Source organism: Xiphophorus couchianus, chromosome 1 (genome assembly GCF_001444195.1).
Source record: "Xiphophorus couchianus chromosome 1, X_couchianus-1.0, whole genome shotgun sequence".
Taxonomy (NCBI): domain Eukaryota; kingdom Metazoa; phylum Chordata; class Actinopteri; order Cyprinodontiformes; family Poeciliidae; genus Xiphophorus; species Xiphophorus couchianus.
Window position 1 is genome coordinate 9,232,991 of NC_040228.1, and position 20,625 is coordinate 9,253,615.

Here is a 20,625-nt window from a genome sequence, read left to right on the forward strand (position 1 = left end):
AGCTTTAAACAATAAAAGTAGGTCAGTATTAGGAGTCAATAATGACTAAAAACTGCTCTAATCTATAGGAAATCTGGATTATTTCGACTCATTGTGCTTCATAAATTATGATAATCCCTGCATAGACAACATGATTACTGACACTGGGTTATGACCCTGTTTAAAAAACAGCAGAATTTGAATGTGTGGCTCAGGCTGTAAGGTAAAATAGTCACTGATGTTATTATGCATTTAACTTTTACAGAACCAGACCAATCGCCTACAGGCTCTTTTATTTGGACAGTTCAAACTCTGCTTTTAAAACGGCTTGTTAGCTAATGCTAATAGAATTGCAATAGCAGCATCATGAAGGGGGGCAACACAGTTCAAAATAAGAATTAAAGATGCACTGATTTGAGTTTCATTGCCAGTTTCCTATCTTGAGTTCATTTGAAGCTTTGACTTGACAAAACTGATTTGAACTGATTTGTCTACAAGAATTATACTATGAAATACAGAAAAACATATTTATGTATTTCACATCTAAACATGTCATATAGGATAAATAGCTTATTACAGTTTTTAAAATTTTCTACCTACTTTTTTTTTCTTTAAACAACTTGCTGATGCCAAAAAGAGCTAACCTCGATTATTTTTCCCTCAGTAATATAAACATTGAAGAGTGTTGTTGTTACCTCAGTACAGTCAAGTATTAAGGGACATCCATCAGCCCAGGAGACAATTCCCAGTCCAAGTACATGTCACAAATATTAGAAATTAAAGTGTGCTTTTAACCCCTGTGGACAGAATCTACTTTGTACATGTAGTGTTCACAATTAGACAGCATAAATGTCTGAAATCCTGACTCATTCTCCATTCTGATGGATAAATAACATCATTCTGTCCTTGGCAAAGCGACATCAAATCACAGAAGTATTAAAACAGTACTTTACTGTAGTGCTGATACATCCCTCAGCCTCCTGTTGTTGGGCCCCCTGTGGTATGCAGTCTCTAGCTTTTAAAGTCCTCTGCACCTGTCACATGTGTGTATATGGCAGTGTACGAAACGCAACGCATTACTCCCATCTCTGAGAAGTCAACCTCTCCTACCAGCCGCAAAGCTGCATGCATGCCAGAAAATGATGCCACGCTAAACAGAACATCTGGAATTCACACATGGGCCCACACATTTCATAAAGACCACGGTTTGTTTTCTGACTCAGCTGTGGAGCAGATTCCCGGTTTACAGCCACATCTGTATATCCGTGTGTTTACACAGAAGTCATCCGTGATTAACTCTGTGTTTGTACACGGGGTTACTTGTATACCTGTGTGTATATGCTTAGGCAGATGAGTTTCAAACACTGAGGCGTTGTTTTTCTGTAACTATGACTGATGAGGCAAATACTGCCCACAATGCTCCTGTGGATCTAAACAACAGCACTCTCACACTAAATCCATCCTTTAATGGATAAGAATTTCCCTTACACATGTGCTAAAAAGCTGAAGCAACGTAGCATCGGAATATCTGCAGAGTCGCTTGTGCTGTAACTGTTTTAAAGCTGCAGCTTTTTATGGCCTACGTAGGCGCTTTCTCACTGGAGAGCAACCAGTAAACCTGCTAAAACCGCAAGCAGGCACAGTAGAAGGAGACTGAGTAGCCCCTGTGGGCCGTATCGAGTTGTGTTCACGACTTTACCGACATTTTAGATCAGCCATGTGACAGTGTTATTCATTGGAGTTGGTTAAAGCAGATCAGCTGTTTAAGTTTTAGACGCAAGCTCCACAGTTTTGAGTAAGCATGATTCCAAAGTGTGTAACAACAAAAGCCGCAATTAAACTTTAATGTGATGGTTGCATTCTTTACCCAGACTTATTAAAAGTTTTTCATTGAGTTTGCGGCTGTCGTAATTACAGACAAGCGCTTTTCAGTTTTACTGGGTGAAGAATTGCAGCAGCTCTGTAGTGATGGTGGAATTACAGTTGTAGTTTTAAACTGCATTTTTTTTTAATGATAAATCAACAATGTTGGGTTTAAAAATAGTTTGGTGGAGGGATTGTCTTCAACTGGAAAGTCAGGGTTAAATCACTAACCCAGCTTCTGATAGACTTACTGGCATCTGTTCACCCTAAGGTGGTTTGGATAAAAGCAGCCTATCTCTTTAAAAAGAAAAGACACAGACTGAAGGGTTCCTGTAATAGAGCCACATGCTTACAGTGACCATGTGCAACTGCTGTCATATTATTATTATGAGATGCAGTAACTGTAATATATTATTGATGTAGAGGTTTCTACATCTCTGTAGAATCTGCTTCTTACTCAGTGAGAAACAGATTTAGATCAAGGAAAATGAAGAAGACAAAACTTCAGTTTCAGCAAGAAAAAATATTTTAAATTGTAAAACAATAATATAGATACATTTAAGGTATATATTTTTGGATGTAGTAGAAATTTATTTGCACTACGTAAAAAGATTAAGGATTTTGTTCTTGATATAAACAGAACCCAAAGAAGGTTACAAAAAATTGCTTGTAGCAATTTATGTTTTTCACAAAAAAGAGGTAATTAACATTAATTTAGCAGTTATCTAAATGCTAATCAGAATCATTAGGTTTTTGAACAACAAAGCACTCAGACAAAAACCATGAAGGTGATTAGTGTAGTCATAATAAGCCGTTTATTATTCATCACCAGGGGACTTATTAAAGTCGGTCTTTTACATTCTCATTTCTACAAGGTATCACAATGCCGTTTGCATTACGACCAGAGTATAATGCAAAGTAATAATTCTGCAGCTACTCAAAATATTAAATGCACTGAAGTGTTAAAAAGCAGAAATTAATCATTCAGGCTAAAATGAAACCCCATAGTGATTGAAAGGGGAAAGCCCAAGCAGGGTGACCTTTGTTTGAACATACTAGATGATTAGATGACCGAATGCAAGAATAGTTCATGAAAATAAATATCTTTTAAAAAACTGTAACGGTCAAAGGATAAAGGCCTACATGCAACAGGCAAATCATAAGTAAATAATTAGAAGGGAAAAAGCCAACCACTCAGCACCATTTGTATTTAAATGTATTTAAAGATTGCTAATGTACCTCAAACATAAAGATAAGCAGGTATGAAATTCTCAAATTAGCATACAAATGTTTAAAACAAAAAGTTTAATGCACAATGTGCTACCGGAATGATACATCAAATTTATATAGGAATAATATCTGAGCATTTGTTTATTTATTTATTTTTTTTGCCATTTTAGAACCAGAATTTTTTACAAAATCTCTGTATTCTGGGAAAAAATAGAAGATATAACTACCTTTCTAGTAGCTTATTATTTTACAGGGAAATAATTATGAAGAATTAACTAAATATTAATGGAAACTTTTTTTGTTTGTATTTACTACTCTGTTTTATTAAAAGTCATCTGGAAAAAAAATACTTTAGAAACTTTAAATTACACTTTCAGTGAATTAGTGGATACTACTGTCACACATCTTACCAGTACAACAGTACTTATTTTACTGCTTACTCAAAACAGCAACAACTGAAGTGTTTGGGGCAAAATATCAACTCGGCATTCATTCAAGGTTATCTTCCAGACATTACTATTTATTCTATTTTTAGTTTTATTACAAAACTTGCTAAGTAGCTCATGTTAAGAGGGAAACTATGTTAGACCAGATCACCACTGTGAAGCTGCTAAAAAAGGTGCTACTTTATTTTCACACAAAGTGAGCATAACAAAAAATCAGGTCAAAGGCTTCTAAATGGTCTTATTTTAACAAGAAACAGGTGAAAGGTAACAAGACAGACATAGGGACTGTAATCATTAACAGGGTCCTAGCAGATGTTTGACTTGGGTTAACCATCAAAAAACATGAACACACTGACCGATTTGGAGCTATACCTGAAACCTGCACCTGTACTTTACTAGCTCTTTTTGTATACAGCAAACAGCTGTAGCCCCTTACAGTGAAATGTCAGATGGGGTCAGGGTTTCCTTTTCTGTTTCCATTTTAGCAATGTCAGACGGTTTAAACTCTCCTCCTGTGCCTGTGAATAGTACTTTCATTACAATGGTTCTCTTTGTATGAACTCTCAGGGGTATTTATGGCAGAGCTATAATGAATAATCTATGATATTGACTTTAGGTGGCAGCTCACTTTAAATATTAGGAACTGATGTATGTTTTTAGGTAGTGTCCTTTAATTTGGCTGAGGTATGAGTAATCCAGTTATAAATCATACCGGAGGTCTTTGAGGATGTTCAATAATATTATATGTGTACTGAGATGCTGCAGAGTCTTTGGGAATGTTTAGTTCACAAACCTCACATTCAAGAAGTGCAGTGTGGCATTTGGCTTAGCAGTGGATCAGAAAACCATGCTTTTCCTTTGCCAAGTTGCTAAGGAGTTTATGGAGGGCAGTTTGTGGAGGTTTCTGTGGTAGCATGGGGTTCAGGTGATGCTTCTAAGGGATTTCATAATTTCCATAAATTGTGTTTTTGAGCATCTATCTTACTTCAAGGAGTTAAGACATTTAAAGGATTATTTTGTCATCTTTGTAAATTAATGGCATAAGCCACTTTTTGCCAAAAAAATTAGCTATTATTTTAGGAAGGTGACCAAATTAAATGTTGCAATAGAATTTTACTATGTAGTTTTAATTGCCATCGTTATATATGTCATGTGGAAATTTGTTGTTTTTGAGCTTTTCATTTTAAGATCAGCTCTTTGCACAATTAGGTTCCTTTTTATTTATGACTTTCTGATAAATTATTTCTAAAAAAAAACCTAACTTGTCTGTGCAAAGGAATATTTTAGATATAAAAGTAGCACCATTCTTTATTCCATCGGTTTAAGCTTTCCTACTGTCACAGCTTGTCTGCCTCGGTCTTTCTCCATCATGCAGCAATTTCCTGTTTCTTGTCTTTTTTTTCCGTCTCTGCTCAGCACACTTTGACACAAACATAATAACTTTCCCGTTTCCAGCATCCTTTTCCATACTGGTCTGTCACATTAACTTTCTACTTGTCAAACTCTGCATCATTTTGCAGCTGTCGCGCAGTTCTTATCTGTCACATCCATTTTATTTTTTGCTCCAAGTGCATCAACTCTTCCTGCCACCTGGGAGTTCAGCCTGAATGTGTCTTAAATGGTTTTGAGTTATATTGAATTAAGACACTTGAGTTACAGTTGAGTCTCTGCGAGTCTTTTTGCACTGTACTTCAGAATACTGGAGAAAGGAAAAGCATTATCAGTGGAAATACATTCAAATTTACTTGAAATAAGAGTAAAATAAAATGGACATACAGAAACTCTTTCTAGTGTTTAATTTCCTTCAAAAAAAAAAAAAAATAAAAACATCTTGAAGTCTGTTTCTTCTTTAGCTTCTGTTTTATTGTTAGCTTTTTTATTCATACACTTAGCAAACAATCCAGATACAATTTTATATTAGGGGTTTATGTAAACAAATAAGCACTTACAGTAGGATTAGACAAAATAGTGGATCCCCAGTATTCAGTCCCCTGGTGGTGTTAGGGACTAAACTATAGCTTAAATCTGCATAAACTTGTCACTCCATCTGAAGGAACTTATAACACTGTTTTAATAATTCAAACAACAAATGTACCTTAATGTGTACTGACACAGTAGAAACCATCTTTGCACTACTGGAGAATTAAATAGCTGCAGTCTTTCTGATCTTCGCTTTACAGGCAATCAGTGTCAAGAAAAATCAATGGTCCTCCTGGATTGGCTGCTTTGCAAGCACCATCCAATAGTGTGTGCCTACCGTGTGTGTAGCATTGCACCTAGGCACTTCAGCTTCCTGAGTTGCATTTTCTGTTGAGTATTTTAGATTTGCTTCATGAAAAAAATCAGAAAATAGGCAGATTTTCCACAAACAATTTTACGTTCCATAGATACATCTGCGAATAGGCAACTTAAATTCTGCTTTGGGCCTCATGACCTTCTGTTTACATTTAGCCAGGAAGTTTGGGTGAGTAATTTTCTTGTAGCCATTTCCTGGGCTTATAGAAGTGAACATACATGTGCTTTAGCTGAATGGCGTGTTTTCTGATCTTACCCATTTTGAAGGGTTGCCTCAGCATCAGGTCACAATTAAATCCCTGAAAAATAGAAAGTCATAGATTACTAACTCTAAAGTCACACTCATGAATATTACAAATTAAAATAATTCAATGTTCTTCAATATTAAACAACTAAATGAAGATGAGCCATTTTAAGCATGTTAAACCTTGTTACTAGCAGCAATGTGAAAACATGACAGCAGAAAGATAGTATTGACTGGTGTTTGAAATTCTGGTAAGTTCCTGTTCTAAGTAATGTTCACCAGTGATGGTGGATAATTTGGGGACCATTGAGAGCTTTATAAAGCTTATAACCTTGCTGCACCCCACAGGCTATACATAAGGTGGATTAGGGCTTTGGCTTTGTTTAGACCCTGTGGCTGTTTGGACTAGCCCCGTATTAAAGCAGTGGGAGCCACAACCTGTCTCTCACTCTCTGGGTGGTTTAATAGGACTTGTTCTAAGCCACGTTGTTCCAGCAGCGGAAGCTGTGTGAGAGAGAAGTAGATCTCCAGTTCCCATGATAGAAGAGGCAATGAAAAGCAAGAATCCTTTGAAAAAGGAGGAAAATCTGAAAGTTTTCCAGCTTTACGTAATCAGGACAGATCTAGATAGGCATTAATTATGGAGGTGATGATGCAAACCTTGGGCAAACATGGTGCACTTTAGGTGAAGCTCATTTGAATTGATGATAATGTTATTGTGCTGTCAAGAAGTGTTTTCACCCATATAGATTTCTTCCTTTTCATTTTATTGGCATATGCTCCTTTTCTACGTCATCAAACAGATTTTAATATCAGACAAAGACAACCGGAGTAAAATGTCCAACCTATTAAAAAAACAGTTTCCAAGTGGTGATTTCATTTGCTACTGGAAAAGGCAATATGAAAATGTAACTGTCCCTAAATCCATCATCTGCAAAATAGTCTGTTTAATCATAAAATTAAACATTAGTCTTTTTTTATCACAAATAAATTTGCAACTCTACCTTGGATGCTATTTAGTCCTGTCTTATTCTTACTGTTGAGTAAAAGATACTGACCTTAGCTGAGACTATTACCTGCTGGGCAGCTGGTCACCATTTGAAAACTGTTAATTTCTATTTACTAATTGTATCTTTGTTTGATATTAATTTTGTTGATGGAATGTGGCAAAAAAATATTTTGGAACCTCAAACTTTCACCCTAAATTGAACCTGGTGTACCAAATAATAATACCAAAACGTAGTATCCAGTTCAAATAATAATGCAAAACAGATGCTTGGAAAGGGCCTGATAAAAGTGAGGTGGCTTTGTGTGACTGAGCCATCATACTGAGGATTTCTTGGTCATGTCACTTAGCTGTCTGCAGTTTGTTACTGAATGAAACCAGTATGCGACTATTCAAAGCGTTTAAACTGAAAATACAATTTATTTTGTTGTTTTCATACGTTTTGTTACAGGACAGAAATAAAATGTGAGCTCATCCATTGCATCAAAAACCCTTTTGGTGAAATTATGGATGGAGAACATCTTGAAAAGAAACGGAGTCGGCAGCATGCTGTTCACTACAGTTGCCTTGACAGCAACGCCAAATTACCCCCGCTAATATACCGCAGCTCCTCTGGTTGTGTGTTGCAGAACATTATGGTCGCACAAAGACACTGATTCACACTCAAGTTCACTCGTTACAAGTGCAGAGGAAGTCTTAGCCCCAAGCGATAGATGCCTAAAAAAAGGAGAGGAAGAGCTGTGAGTGACACAGAACCCCTGATGAACAGTCACTACTGTTCTACTCCTCCTCACCACCCCGCCCGTAACGCGTTCGCTCATTTTCCTCCCTCCTTGTTTCACTTTGTCCCCTCCTTCCTCTGTCGCTGAATGCATTTGGGTTAATTGTCTGCTGCTGATTAGTGAAGCTCTTGCAGGCTTCTCAGCACCGCTGATGCTTCTGAGAGAAGGAACGCTCAGCTTCCCCTGCTTAGTATGCACTGATAGAAGATGCAAAACATTTGATAAAATCAAGTGTCGCCTTAACAAGCCCCATTCTAGGAATAAAAATCCAGTATTTTCCCCATTTGCAGGGCGGTGTTTCAAAACCCCTAAATTTACGGTCATGTTATCTGTTATGCGTTGACATGAGACTGGTTAAAAACTAGTTTAGGAGCCTTTCGATTCAGAGGATGGAAAATAGTTTAATATTACTGACTAGAAAAAGAAAAAGACTGTTAGAAAATCTGGATAGCCATTGATTAAAAAAATGTTTTAGTCTTTTAAAGAGTTCTTTAGGTATGATACAAACTGAGAACATTTCTAAATTGAATGTGGTGTTGAAGATGAAGAGATGACTGCAGGAGAAATGTGAGCTAATGTTACTGATAACATATCATGCCTGTCAGTCTGCAGCCAATCAGAATAGGTTGCTTTTCTACAGATATGTACAGATGAAGCACCTTACAAAAGTGTTCATCTCCTTGGATGTCTTACCTTCCTTACTGATTTTGCAAAAATAATCTTCATTTAAAAATATGGCATTTTTTATGAAAAAGTCCTTTAATGTTTAGGTGAAAATTGGTTTCTACAAAATAATGACACTTAAATAAAAATACGTAACATAAAATAGGTGGTTGCATCATTGTTCACCACCTTTAAAGTGATTGGCCTAATGAAACATATGTCCAGTTTCACAATGAGTGAAATGGACATCAGCTGAGTGCTGTGGCTGTCTCAAGTGATTGCAATATAAAGAAACTTGTCTCACTGGTTAATCAGGATTCCTGGATACCATTGCAGCATAAAGACAAAAGAACACTCCAAGTAAATTAGAGAAAAGGTTACTGAAAAGTATGTGTCAGGGGATGGATACAAAAACATTCCTTCTTGAAGAAATGGAAGGAATATGCCACATATGTAAATCTGCCTACATCAGGCAGCTGAAATGGAGAAACTACAGACAACAACTATTGCCCGGGTTCTTCACTATTCAAAGCTTTGAAGAAAACTCAGATTGAGGATGAAACTAGAATTTGCCAAAAGGCAAGTGGGAGACTCTAAGTCAGGTGGAAGAAAATTCATTTGTCTGATGAGATCACAATGAAAAAGTCAAAGTATCTAGCTATAGCTGCACAGAAATGGTTTGAATTCAACATCGTAGATGGTAATTATTCTTTAGTGGCACAGTTAAAGTGCAGACCTAAATCTTATAGAGAACTTGTAATTAATTGGGTTAGTATTTATGTAATGTTTTATTTTATGTACATGTTCTTTTTTCACTTTGACATAAAAGTTATTTTTTGTCAAAAAATAAATAAATTTGGTTGCTCATAATTGTTTTGTAGAAACAATAAAAAGGTAAATATCCAACCTTTCTTCCAGTGTTTTATTGTCACTCAATCGAAAGAAAAAGCCAACAAGAAATCCAAGAAACTATTCTGGCTCCATACGTCTCAAGCTCATGTTATTAAGGATTGTCAGTTTCTTCTTTTGGACACTCATATATCTTCCCAATTCAATTCCATCCTAATCATAAGATACTTGCTCCAAATTTTTAAACTTCTTCATCATCTTCCTCCTCCATTTCTATCCTCTGTCCTGAACTCCCTGCTCTTCCACTTCTGTTTTCCACTCCCGTCACCCCATCTGTCCACAGTGGGGTTCAGAGCCTGGTGCCCCCAGTTCTCAAACTGTCTCTTGATCCCAAAGAGGCTCAACGCTCACCCCTCAGACTCTGCCAAAATGTGAAGATTTTTTCCCCTCTACAATTAAACTCTTGATATATTCTTTTGCTTCATTTGTTTTCAGAAAGAAAAAGAATGTCTACAAACTGAAAAGACTATAAGAGACGTGGTTTAGGTGCAACTACAACCTGCAGTGTACGTTGGTGAAATTATTTGTGCTAAACCAACAAAAAATAGTCCATAATGGTGAGATAGAAGGAAAATATAACATCCCTTTTACACAAAAAATAAAAACTGGAATGTGAACTGTTCTTTTTTGTATTCAGCCCACTTTAATTCTCTTCTATCTAATTAGTAAATAGATTATTATGTGTCATTTAATCTTACTATAAATCCAGCTATTTGTGTAGGCCAACATGTTACAGAACATCAGTGAAAAAACAACACCAGGAAGACCAAGAAACATACAGTAGCAGACAGGTCAGACTTAAAATTACAGATTTAGGTTCTTAAGTTAGTTCTTAAACAATACGACAGAACTGCAAACTAAGACATGGCTACCCACCCAAATAATCAGATGGGAATTTATTTGCAAACATTATCCCAATTCCCTGTGTAAAATTAAGGAAAATTGTGTTATTTGATTTCATTATTTTGTGTTGTCTATTGCCTCAAAATACAGTAAAGTGTGATCAATATAAAGGTAGTATGAATACTTTTGTACCGCACTTTACAGTAAGGTTAACTTCACTGAAAACATTTAGGTAAAAATAGACTTTTTAAACTGCTTCACTAAACGGGATTGCTAAAATCCGCATTTAAAGCTCATGTTCTCGTATTTTGGTCTTGAAAGAACTGCAAGAATATACGGTTGCTGCTCTTGCTAAATTCATGCGCTTTGCCATGTTTTGGTGGCGTCTCACGTGTGTGTTTTGAGTCAGGCAGGCAGGGGTGTGTAGAGGCAGGCAGACTGACAGATGGATGATAGCTGTTATCTCTGAACACACAGTCTGCTTCATTCTCAGCTTGTCTTTTTCTGCTGTTGCTCATGATTTTCTTCCATCATCCTGCAAGTCCGTTTCGGTCCTCCGCGGCTCATCCACGCGGCCTGTCAGGGGGAGATTCTGAGGTTATTTCAAGTCATAAACTTGTCATTGCAGAGCCTGATTATGAGTAAATCAAGGAAGGATGCCACTCCCATGCAGAATATAAACTTCAGTTTATCCCCGCATGCAAGAGATTGGAAGGGTATAAAAGAAGTCACGCACAGATCCGTTCTAGAAAAAAAAAAATCAACATTTTCCCTCTCATCTCCTCTCAGGGCTCTGGTGTTTATTGCTCATGGAGCGGGAGAGCACAGTGGGCCATATGAAGAAATTGCACAGAGACTGAAAGAGCGGTCCCTGCTGGTGTTTGCTCATGACCACGGTGAGTGACAAACGCACATCACAGGACTGTAAGCCCATGCATACATTTACACCCACGCTCACTGTGTCCCTCATGTTTATCAGTAGTCGCATACAGCTCTGGCTGACACAGATTATTTGTTTTAAAGCTAACTAATCCTGTTTGAGAAAATGATTTTGCTTTGCAGCTTTCAATGGACGTTGTTTTTCTTCCTGAAACATGTTGTTGTACATACGTTTTCAAAACACTCTCCAGCCCTACCAATCAGAGGACGAAGAACTGGCTCAAAACAAGACAGATCTGTTATTCTCTGGGCCTTCGGTTAATCCAGTGTTTCTCAATTCCGGTCCTCAGGAACCACTGCCCTGCAAAGTGTTTCCCTTCTGCCACACACCTGACTTGAATAAGTGGGTGATTGAACCTAGTTTTGCAGCCTGCTATGGCATGAAGAGGAGGTCATGCAATAATTGGAGTCAGGTGTTCTGGAACAGAGACGCATCTAAAATACGCAGGGCAGCAGTCTCTGAAGACGGGAATTGAGAAACACTGGGTTAATCCTTTGTTTTCTTTACAACGCCGCTTTACGTCAGCGGTTGGATATACTGTACATTCATTCACCAGGCACTTTATCAGGCACACTTTGCTGTCAGAGGGTGGGGCCTCTCTGAAATGTTGCAATGTTTTGGGTCACAGATTCCTCTTGAAGGCTGAAACAGTCTTCAGAATTTGTGGTCCATAACAGCACGACAACATCATATAGTTGCATCAGATTAGTCATATGAACATCTATAGCGCAAATCTCCTGTTCCACCACATCTGTGGTCATAAAGGGATGGACATGACCAACAGCAGTTTTCAGATAGTGCGTTAAAACGTTACACCATCCCCCACCTGCATTAATAACTGATACAAGGCAGGATGGATTCATGCCTTCACGTTGTTTACACTAATTTCTCACCCGACCATCTGAATGTTGCAGCTGAAATAGAAACTCATTGGACAAGGCGGAATTTTGCCCATCTGTTGTCTTCCAATTTTGGTGAGCCTGTATGAATTGTAACTATAGTTACACGTTTTAGCTGACAAGAGCGGTACCCTGTGTGGTCTTCTGCTGCTGTAGCCCATCTGCCTCAAGGTTTGACATACTGTGTTTTTAGTGATTTGACTTACTGTTTAGTTGGTTTCTACCATCCATTTTCCTGCACAGATCTGCTGCTCATTGGATATTTTCTCTTTTTTGGATCATTTGTAAATCCAAGAGATGATGAATTGTAAGATTCCCAGTAAATCAACAGTTTCTGAAATATCCACACCTGCATGCTTAGTGTTGACAGCCATGCCACATTCAAAGTCTAGTTTCTGATCAATTCTCATGCTTGGTTTGAGCTGCAGGAAGTCACCTTCATCACATCTCAATGGCTAAGTGGATTGTGATTGGCTGATTCACTATTTTAGTTAACAAACACCTGAGCAGGTTCACCTAATGAAGTGGCCTGTGAGTGTATGTCTAAAATTTCACACAGTCTGTTAGTGACTAATTTCGCATCAGCCCAAAGCTTTGACAAAAAGCAGAACTATGGCAACTTCTCGGGTTATTTAAAGTCACAGTTACCACAATGTAGCCATGAGTCTTTTGTTCAAACAACTTGCAGTTCCCATCTTTGGGTATGAAGATGGGGATAAAAGCATGCCTCTACTGTTTTATTGTTAGCTTTACCTTTGTTACCTGAGATTTAACATAAAAAACACTTTCAAAATCTCTGATATGTTATAAATTGGATGTGGAACTAGTGAAAATTTAAAATCTGGGCTGGGTTCATTACAACTAATCTGACAGTACAGACATAGCCAAAGATCAGTATTAACGTCTCTCTAAGATATTCTCAAAATATTGAGTAAAAAGTACTTTTTTGAAACTGTTTTTATTGTATTGTTATCTTTCTTTAGATATCAGGATGTCAAACAGTTTTCAGGAGGGGAGCAGTATCTGTATATGTTGTGTAAGCAGCAGGACTGGAAGTAATCATTGTGACTCCTTATACACCAACATGTATAAAGAGTTACATGTTGGTATAACTCCTTGTACATGTACTATGGATCCATAGCATCCATAGTATACTCTGGATACTGAATACCAGCTTGCATTCAGTATCCAGAGTAACCAGCTGTTTTGCTGGATGCTAGGTCCCAACAGTGCCCAGCACCAGTGCTGTGGGTTATAACTCAGATCTTCCCAGCAGCTATAAGTTATGCAGCTCTTCTGTTCTACAATTTGTATTAGGTTTTTATGTATTACTTTAAAACTGTTCTTCTGAACAAAAACACTGCTTTAAAAATCAGGAGGAAATTAATTTAAATTAAATCTCTGTTTTGTGATGCCAGTAAAGTGCATCATTTGCACGTTAAACATCAACACATGGCCTCCTTATCATACTCTCTTAAAGTAAAAAAAAGGCGGAGATAGAGTTGCTTTAGTAATAATGAAACCGAAATGAAACACTGGCAAACACAATAAAAGGAGGTGAATGACTCTGAGCATATGCACAGTGACACCTTTTGAAGTATGACGTTAAACGAAAAATACTGAACTAGAGCGAGTCCCTGTAGACTTTGTTTCATCTGCAGACACAGATGCACAGGAACTCACATCACCTTAGGGAGTTTCCAACTGAGTTCATCAATTGAGTTAGTTTTTTTCCCCACACTCTCTCATGGGTATTTCTGTCTATATAAAGAACTTTTAGGTCTTTTTCATTCACAGCCTGCAGAGATTAATTGTTTCTCCCATCTTACAAACTTTCCATCTGTTAGCAGTCAACATTGTTTCAGCATCGTCTTGTAAAGTGCTTAGATTTATACACAGATCAGGATTTTAATGCCAATTTTCAGTCTCTGAATTTTGTAGATGTTTTGATCTGATGATTTCTCTTTAAGAACTATATATGCAGCAGACATAACAGCATTCAAAATATTTTTTCCAGCCTTCCTGCCTTGATATTAGGAACACATGCCAAGTTACATGGGGTGTGTGACAGAACCTTCTCCAGAAAAAAGGATTTACTGTTTTTTCATTTTAAAGACAAAATAAACTGTCTTTAGGCTCTTTTTTCCCAATGTTATCGGTAGCGCTGCAGCATAAGACTGCATGTATATTCCTAAAATATATAGATCTTCATTTGGGGTCTAAGATTTCCAAAAGGCAACAAATGTTTTTAAATACAACATGCTTCAGGAAAACCCAAAGGAATAAAAACATATTTTGCTGTACTCAGCTCTATTTTTTAACTCCTGAAGCCCTATTGTAACCTTAATGAACCTCAGACAACATGTCTTAGAAAATGCAGTTTTCTTTTAAAGCTTTTTACATCTCTGGGGCTCCTCCAACATTAAATTAGACATCTCCTTGTTACTGAAAATAGCTTACGTTGACTTTTCTTCCCCCACTAAGCTGAAAAAGTTTATTTCATCATTACGCAGTCAAGCTTAGTAATGTGTGTTCACTTACTGGTAAAGATTTGGGGGTTTTTTAGTTGCTAATCTGATGGTCACCGGTCAGCTGAAGATTGTCAGATTCCAGTCACCAGATGATTTTTCTGTGCATCTTTCTACACAAATTATGTCACTGTACTCTGCTAACAAAATGTAAATATAAGTTAATGTTTCTTTTTATGACTGGTTTGATTCCTTCAATTCTTTTTTGTTCGCCCACTTTGCATCCCTCTTTCCCAGCTCATTTTGCCTTATTTGGCTACTTAGCCTGTCCTCTCTCTTCTAATGACCTCATCATCTTAGCCACAATTTTCCTCATTCTCATCCGTTTGGCTTCCCCTCAATGTTTTTTCATTCATTCTTTACGTCTTTTAACAATCCATCATTTCAGTCCTTTTTTGTCTAAATCAAAGCAGAAGGAATACACTGGAACAGAGAGAGAGACTTCCTAAAAAGCCAATTAAACTCTTAGAGCAAAGCCATTTGTTAAATATCCACCAAAGCCTTGATGTTTTTGCATAAAAGGTCTTTAAATAATACCATTCATATTGACTAATCTGTCACTGTCTCGTCTTGCAGTTGGCCATGGTCAGAGTGAAGGAGAGAGGATGAACATCAGGGACTTTCAGATTTACATCAGGGATTCCCTGCAGCACATTGACCTCATGAAGTCCCGGCATCCGGATCTTCCCGTCTTTATTGTGGGCCACTCCATGGTAGGACACTTCCCAACACCCGTTTCAGTGCTTTCAGTGATTTTCCATTGATTGCGGATGTTACTTCTATGTTTGCTTTTGAATTATTAGTTGCTCTTTTCAGGTCTTTTTGAATGTTTTAGATTTTAAAACCATCTGGTGTGGCGTGAACTGAATAGTTTCTTGGACATTAAAGTAAGATCTTTATAATTTAGTCTTTCTGTGAAGCCAAACCACATGCTGTTACAATTCTCTGAAATCAAAAATATGGTTTAACCGTAAACAGAGCTGAGCTAGTTTCATACACGTCCCAACATTCTGCCAGAACCACCAAACTATTAAAGAAGACTATGCCTGTGCCGATTCTTTCCTCACTTTAAGCTCCTGTTTTGTTTGTTTTTGGCTGGATTGGAGCACCACGTGTCTAATTGATGTGTAAAGGGCAGATGCCAACAGCTCAGGGAAGGTTTGTTAGCTTTACCTTTTTCAGTAAACTGCATGTCACTTTTCACACAGTGACACATATTCCGCACAGCTGCAGCTGCTTCAGAGTAACAAAAATACCCCCTAACACAGCAAGTCGCAGGTTGCATGACCTGCCAAATGTCAGTGCGGTTTTGCTAGGGAACAGAAAAGAGAAACTGTTCTCACATCCAGCACAGTGTCATTTTACTGACCCTCCCAATGCCTGTTGTAGTTCACCATTACCTACAGTTTACATTAAGGATTGGGAGATTAGTATCATCTGTGTTGAGTTAGAAAAGGTTTATTGCTGTTACTAGAGTTATTTTATGTTCAAGACTGTGCAATGTAGCATTAAATGGCAGCAGAGAAATAACTGCTCCAGCTCCATCAAACAGTCACTCCATTAATTTGCACTGGAGCATATACTGTAGCTTTTTAAGTAATTTTATTGTCTTTGTTAGCACCGGTTTCTCTCCCAGGCCTGTTTTCCAACCTTATTGTTCTTGTATATAAGCATGAAACTGCTTTTAAAACCGCTTATAGGACTTCTTCAGTAAAATAATCCAGTGTTTGGTTTTTCAATGCCAGAGAGCCACTTTGGATGCCATGTAATTAAAATACTGAAACACCTTTTTCAGCACATTCTCAGTCTGCTGTATTTTGGATTGATGTGAAGGTTCACAGCACAGGTGGGCAATTTAAACACACAAATCACTTTATTTATTTCAATATCACAGCTAGATTTGCACCAATCAGAGATTTGGGGACCCAAACAATCCAATACCAATTTTAGATTTAGAAGCAATGTCAGAAAGTATTTGTATGATAATTTTTTTTATAACACATACACTTTACACTTTATATATGTATATAAAAATAAATTGTTTTTTATGTATTAGAGTGATCTCTCTCTGCAACACTAAAATTCTACAAATACAGTAACATAAGCTTATGACAAAAGCTGTTCATCTGGTCCAGATAGAGCTGGTGATACCAGAGTCTGTGCCTTCTGCAGTGGAAAAAGAAGTCACTGGTTCCCAGTCGCAAAGGCAAGACTGGGAACTTTAGAACTCGGTGAGGAATCCTGAGTTCAGAATCCAATGTGGTTATTCCCATGTAGAAAGTTTTGAAGAGTTCTGGTATAAGCTATAAACAAAGTCCAATTTTTTGGAGCGTTATATGTTAGCTAATCGTTAGCTTAACCCCAAGCTAATAGTAGCTTAAGCATTAGCTAGCTTTAAAGCTTGAAAACGAGTCAAAAGGTTTTCAGCTGATCACTGTTTTTAAATCCTTGTAAGGTTAACTGTGTAAGGAATGTAGATGGGTGTAAATTTCAGAACAGAGAGTTAAAAGAGTTTAGTGGAGTTTTGTGACTGATGAAACAGGGCAATTAAATAAATCTGTGATAGAAAAGGTCTGAAGGGCAGCGACTGAATTATTTTCAAGTGATCGGCTCAGAGCGTTTCACAGAGCTGCACCAAAACAGCACAGCCTCTCATTGTTGTGCTCCGTGACCCACTAACTCTGAGCACAAACAAATAGAACAAAAACATTAGAGATAAGTTACATAATGGATGATTACTGTCGGTGGTAGTGGGCTGAGTCAAGTTGGATCTCATTGAACTCATCTCTGTTGGATTAATGAGCTACTCACAGTCTGTACTTGTACTTTATGAGTGTTTGACATAGTGTCATGCTTTATAACATTTTTTATGGGGTTAGGGGATTGATAGAGTAAGAAAGTACAAAGGCTCAGGTCAGTCAGGAACACTTTAACCAGGTTAACCACATAAATCAGAGCAAAAAGAAGAACTGCTAACTCATTCAAGAACTGTCCCCCTTCAGTAAGGAGCTTTGCCTTAATTGTACATCAACAAATAAGTAAAACTCAACACAAATAAATATTTTATTGTAGATTTAATGAGCTTTACAGAGAAATTAGAACCAAGTTGTTTGAAGAATTAAACATAAGATTACAATTTAAAGAAAAGGTTATCCGCTTTCAATAACAAACTTCTCCAAGTCCTCAAGGTATTTAGGACTTTGAGAGCTTAACTTCAAGACTGGCCTGGTTATTTGTATCAGCGTTTTTGTTTTTCTTGTCCTATTTCATAGTTTCTAAGGGTACCTGAAAGGAGATCTCTGTCTTAATAAATCTTTAATTGTAACATCCTTTTTCTAGATTTCTCTTTGGAAGCTCAATTATTATGAATTAGATAGCAGTCCAAAAGATATCATAACAAACAATCCCCATTTGATTGTTTGCTTGCTTCAAACAAGCATTTTGATTGTTTGAAGCATTTTTTTCCAAACAAAGTTGCCCAGATAATCAGGTCTCCTTCTCTTGGGTAAAGGTTTGTTCAATATCTTGTCTCAAAACAATTGGCTATTGCAGACAAAACCTGCATTGGCCCTTATATAATCTTAACACATAAAGATGCATTTTAAGAAAATTACCCATGAGAACCATGGTTGTTCACAGGATAAACAAAGCAAACTCTTCCCTCCAGGGTGTGGGTCAGTCTCCGCCTCGAACTCTGGAGAAGAGAGAAGTTCAGGTGTCTTGTCGTCTTGTTGATGAGTGATGGTAGGATACAGAGACAGATATGCTAAATATGGAATCCTTTACGCTGTTCTTATTTTGGTCTGTCATGATGAAGAATGATCTGAGTCATAAAGCAACAATCTTGATTTACAGGTTGATCTACTTACCATGCACCCATAATCATGAGATATGGATTATGACTAAAAGAATAGGATCCTGGATAGAAGAGGCTGAACGAACTCCTTTGTAAAATTTCTGGATTGAGTCTTAGGCCCTGGATCCATTTTGGCATTCAATCAGATGGAAAGTCTGATCGAATACCAATGTCGATGTGTCTTTGGACAAGACACTTCACCCATCTTGCCTGCTAGTGGGGGTCAGAGGGCCCGGTGACGCCAGTGCATGGCAGCCTTGTTTCTGTCAGACTGCCCCAGGGCAGCTGTGGCTACTATCCAGTAGCTTGCCACCATAAGCTTGTGAGTGTCTGCATGAATGGTTCATTAACTGCACTGTAGTGTGAAGTGCTTTGGGGTCCTCTGGACTTGATAAGGGGCTAAAACCAGAAAGCCAACACCATGGATGGATGAACGGACTATTTCTATGTACATAACGTTGTACTGCCTTCGAGTTTGACTGAAACTGCAAAACATTTTTAATAAATGTGATTTTTTTATTTTGCTACTTATAATTACTGAGTTTGAAAATCAAATTGTTCTTCACTTAGGCCTCTTCCTCTATCTCCTTGTAAATTAATACTTGTTTATTGCAGTAAGTTGAGCTTCGGAAGCTTTTAGCATCACTTGATTAATGTGAATTGGTTTGGCTTGCATAGCTCATTGTTTAAAGGAACATCTAGGGATGCTTTTTCTTTTGTACTATAAAACTTGGCCTGTTAATGTATACTCTTGCTGTGTGGTCATGGACGAAGGCAGTAGAGTGTCTAAAAATCAGAACTAAGTTTAGGACCATAACACCCCATGCTTATTGTTTATCTTTACATTTCTTCTTCTCTGATATTTCCCTATGTTTGCTCATTGTCTTAGTTTTTCATCTGATGGTTTGAGGGGGGGGGGGTTGTAGTGTTATGCAGATATCCACCACATCAGTCTGTACTGTTAATCCACCAACTTGTAGCCATCATTTTCTTCTTTTATTATTCCTCACCCTCCTAACACCTCACTATATTTTTATTCCAGTCCTTCTTTATGTTTTCCTTAAAAGCAACAAAACCCCAGACTGGGTGTTACGGAAACCAAGCCCATGATCCGTGTTGTGTCAGCGTGTTTTCACAGGCCTCACTCTCCAGCTTCCCAGTGTTGTAGCGATACATCCTGTTTCCATTAGCCTGTTCCTCTGCTCCTCTGTGTGTACACAAATCTGTTTTAAAAAGGCCTTGAATGACGTAAAAACTACAAGACAATGAGCCATCTGTAGACTCCAGTACGTGTGCTGACATTGTGCTGGAGATTGCAGGATCCAGAACCAGCAACTGCAGAAGCACTTTCCCTTTTTGTTCAAATTGAGGGAAAACGCAATAAGGGATTCCATTAGGATTGTATTTTTTTTAGAGATTTGGTCCTGGACAAATGTAATTGATGGGGTATGAATCCAGACAGGTTTATCACTCCTTGATATTTACTCAGTTCAGATGCATGGGTAGAAATATGTGGTCCTTTACTGGAGGAACGGTAGTTTGGGGTTGTACTTCGTACCTTGTTTTAGCTTGTTTTAGAACCATAAATTTCTGGTCTGTTATGTGATCAATCTCTGGAGAGCTCTAGATTTCAGATATATATCCCAAGCCTCAGCTTCAGCACTGTGAACTCTCTGCATGTTCCCCATTTGAGCTGGCACTAAGGAATTTCAGCTGTTTTGTATGAGCTCATAGGATCGTTCCAGGACGTTTCTATTCCCCAAGCTTCTTCTTCTCCCTCCAGCTAAAGCTTTTTTCCCCTCTGCAGCCGAAATTCTGACAATTGGCTCAATTGTCTAACTTTCCAAGTGCCAACTATTTATGTAATGGCGTATCACTGTTTAGTGTCTATTTGCTCATCCTTTTCCTCTGTATGTATCTGACATTCAGCATCTTGCCAACATGGTTACTGGAATTGTTATTGCGGCTCTGTGCTTGTTTTTTATTACTATTATACATACAAATCTCTTATTTAAAGAGGAAAAACTACAATAGAAAATGAGATAAGAGTGGCAAAGATGATTCCTCTTTTTACAACAGGCTTTCCTGGCAGCCCGGGTATCAGCATGTTATTTTTCTTTATTGTCTTGTACATTTCTCTCT

General features: G+C 37.7%; 1 protein-coding gene across 2 annotated transcripts in view; it reads left to right on the forward strand.

Moving 5' to 3' along the window:
- The window catches only part of mgll (monoglyceride lipase), a 39,492-nt gene that overhangs the window by 3,284 nt on the left and 15,583 nt on the right, over nt 1-20,625 (forward strand). For both annotated transcript variants that reach the window (XM_028000475.1, XM_028000388.1), the window contains exons 3-4: nt 11,050-11,156; nt 15,204-15,340. In XM_028000475.1, the coding sequence (XP_027856276.1) occupies nt 11,050-11,156; nt 15,204-15,340 (244 nt within the window). The remainder of the gene's footprint in view (nt 1-11,049; nt 11,157-15,203; nt 15,341-20,625) is intronic.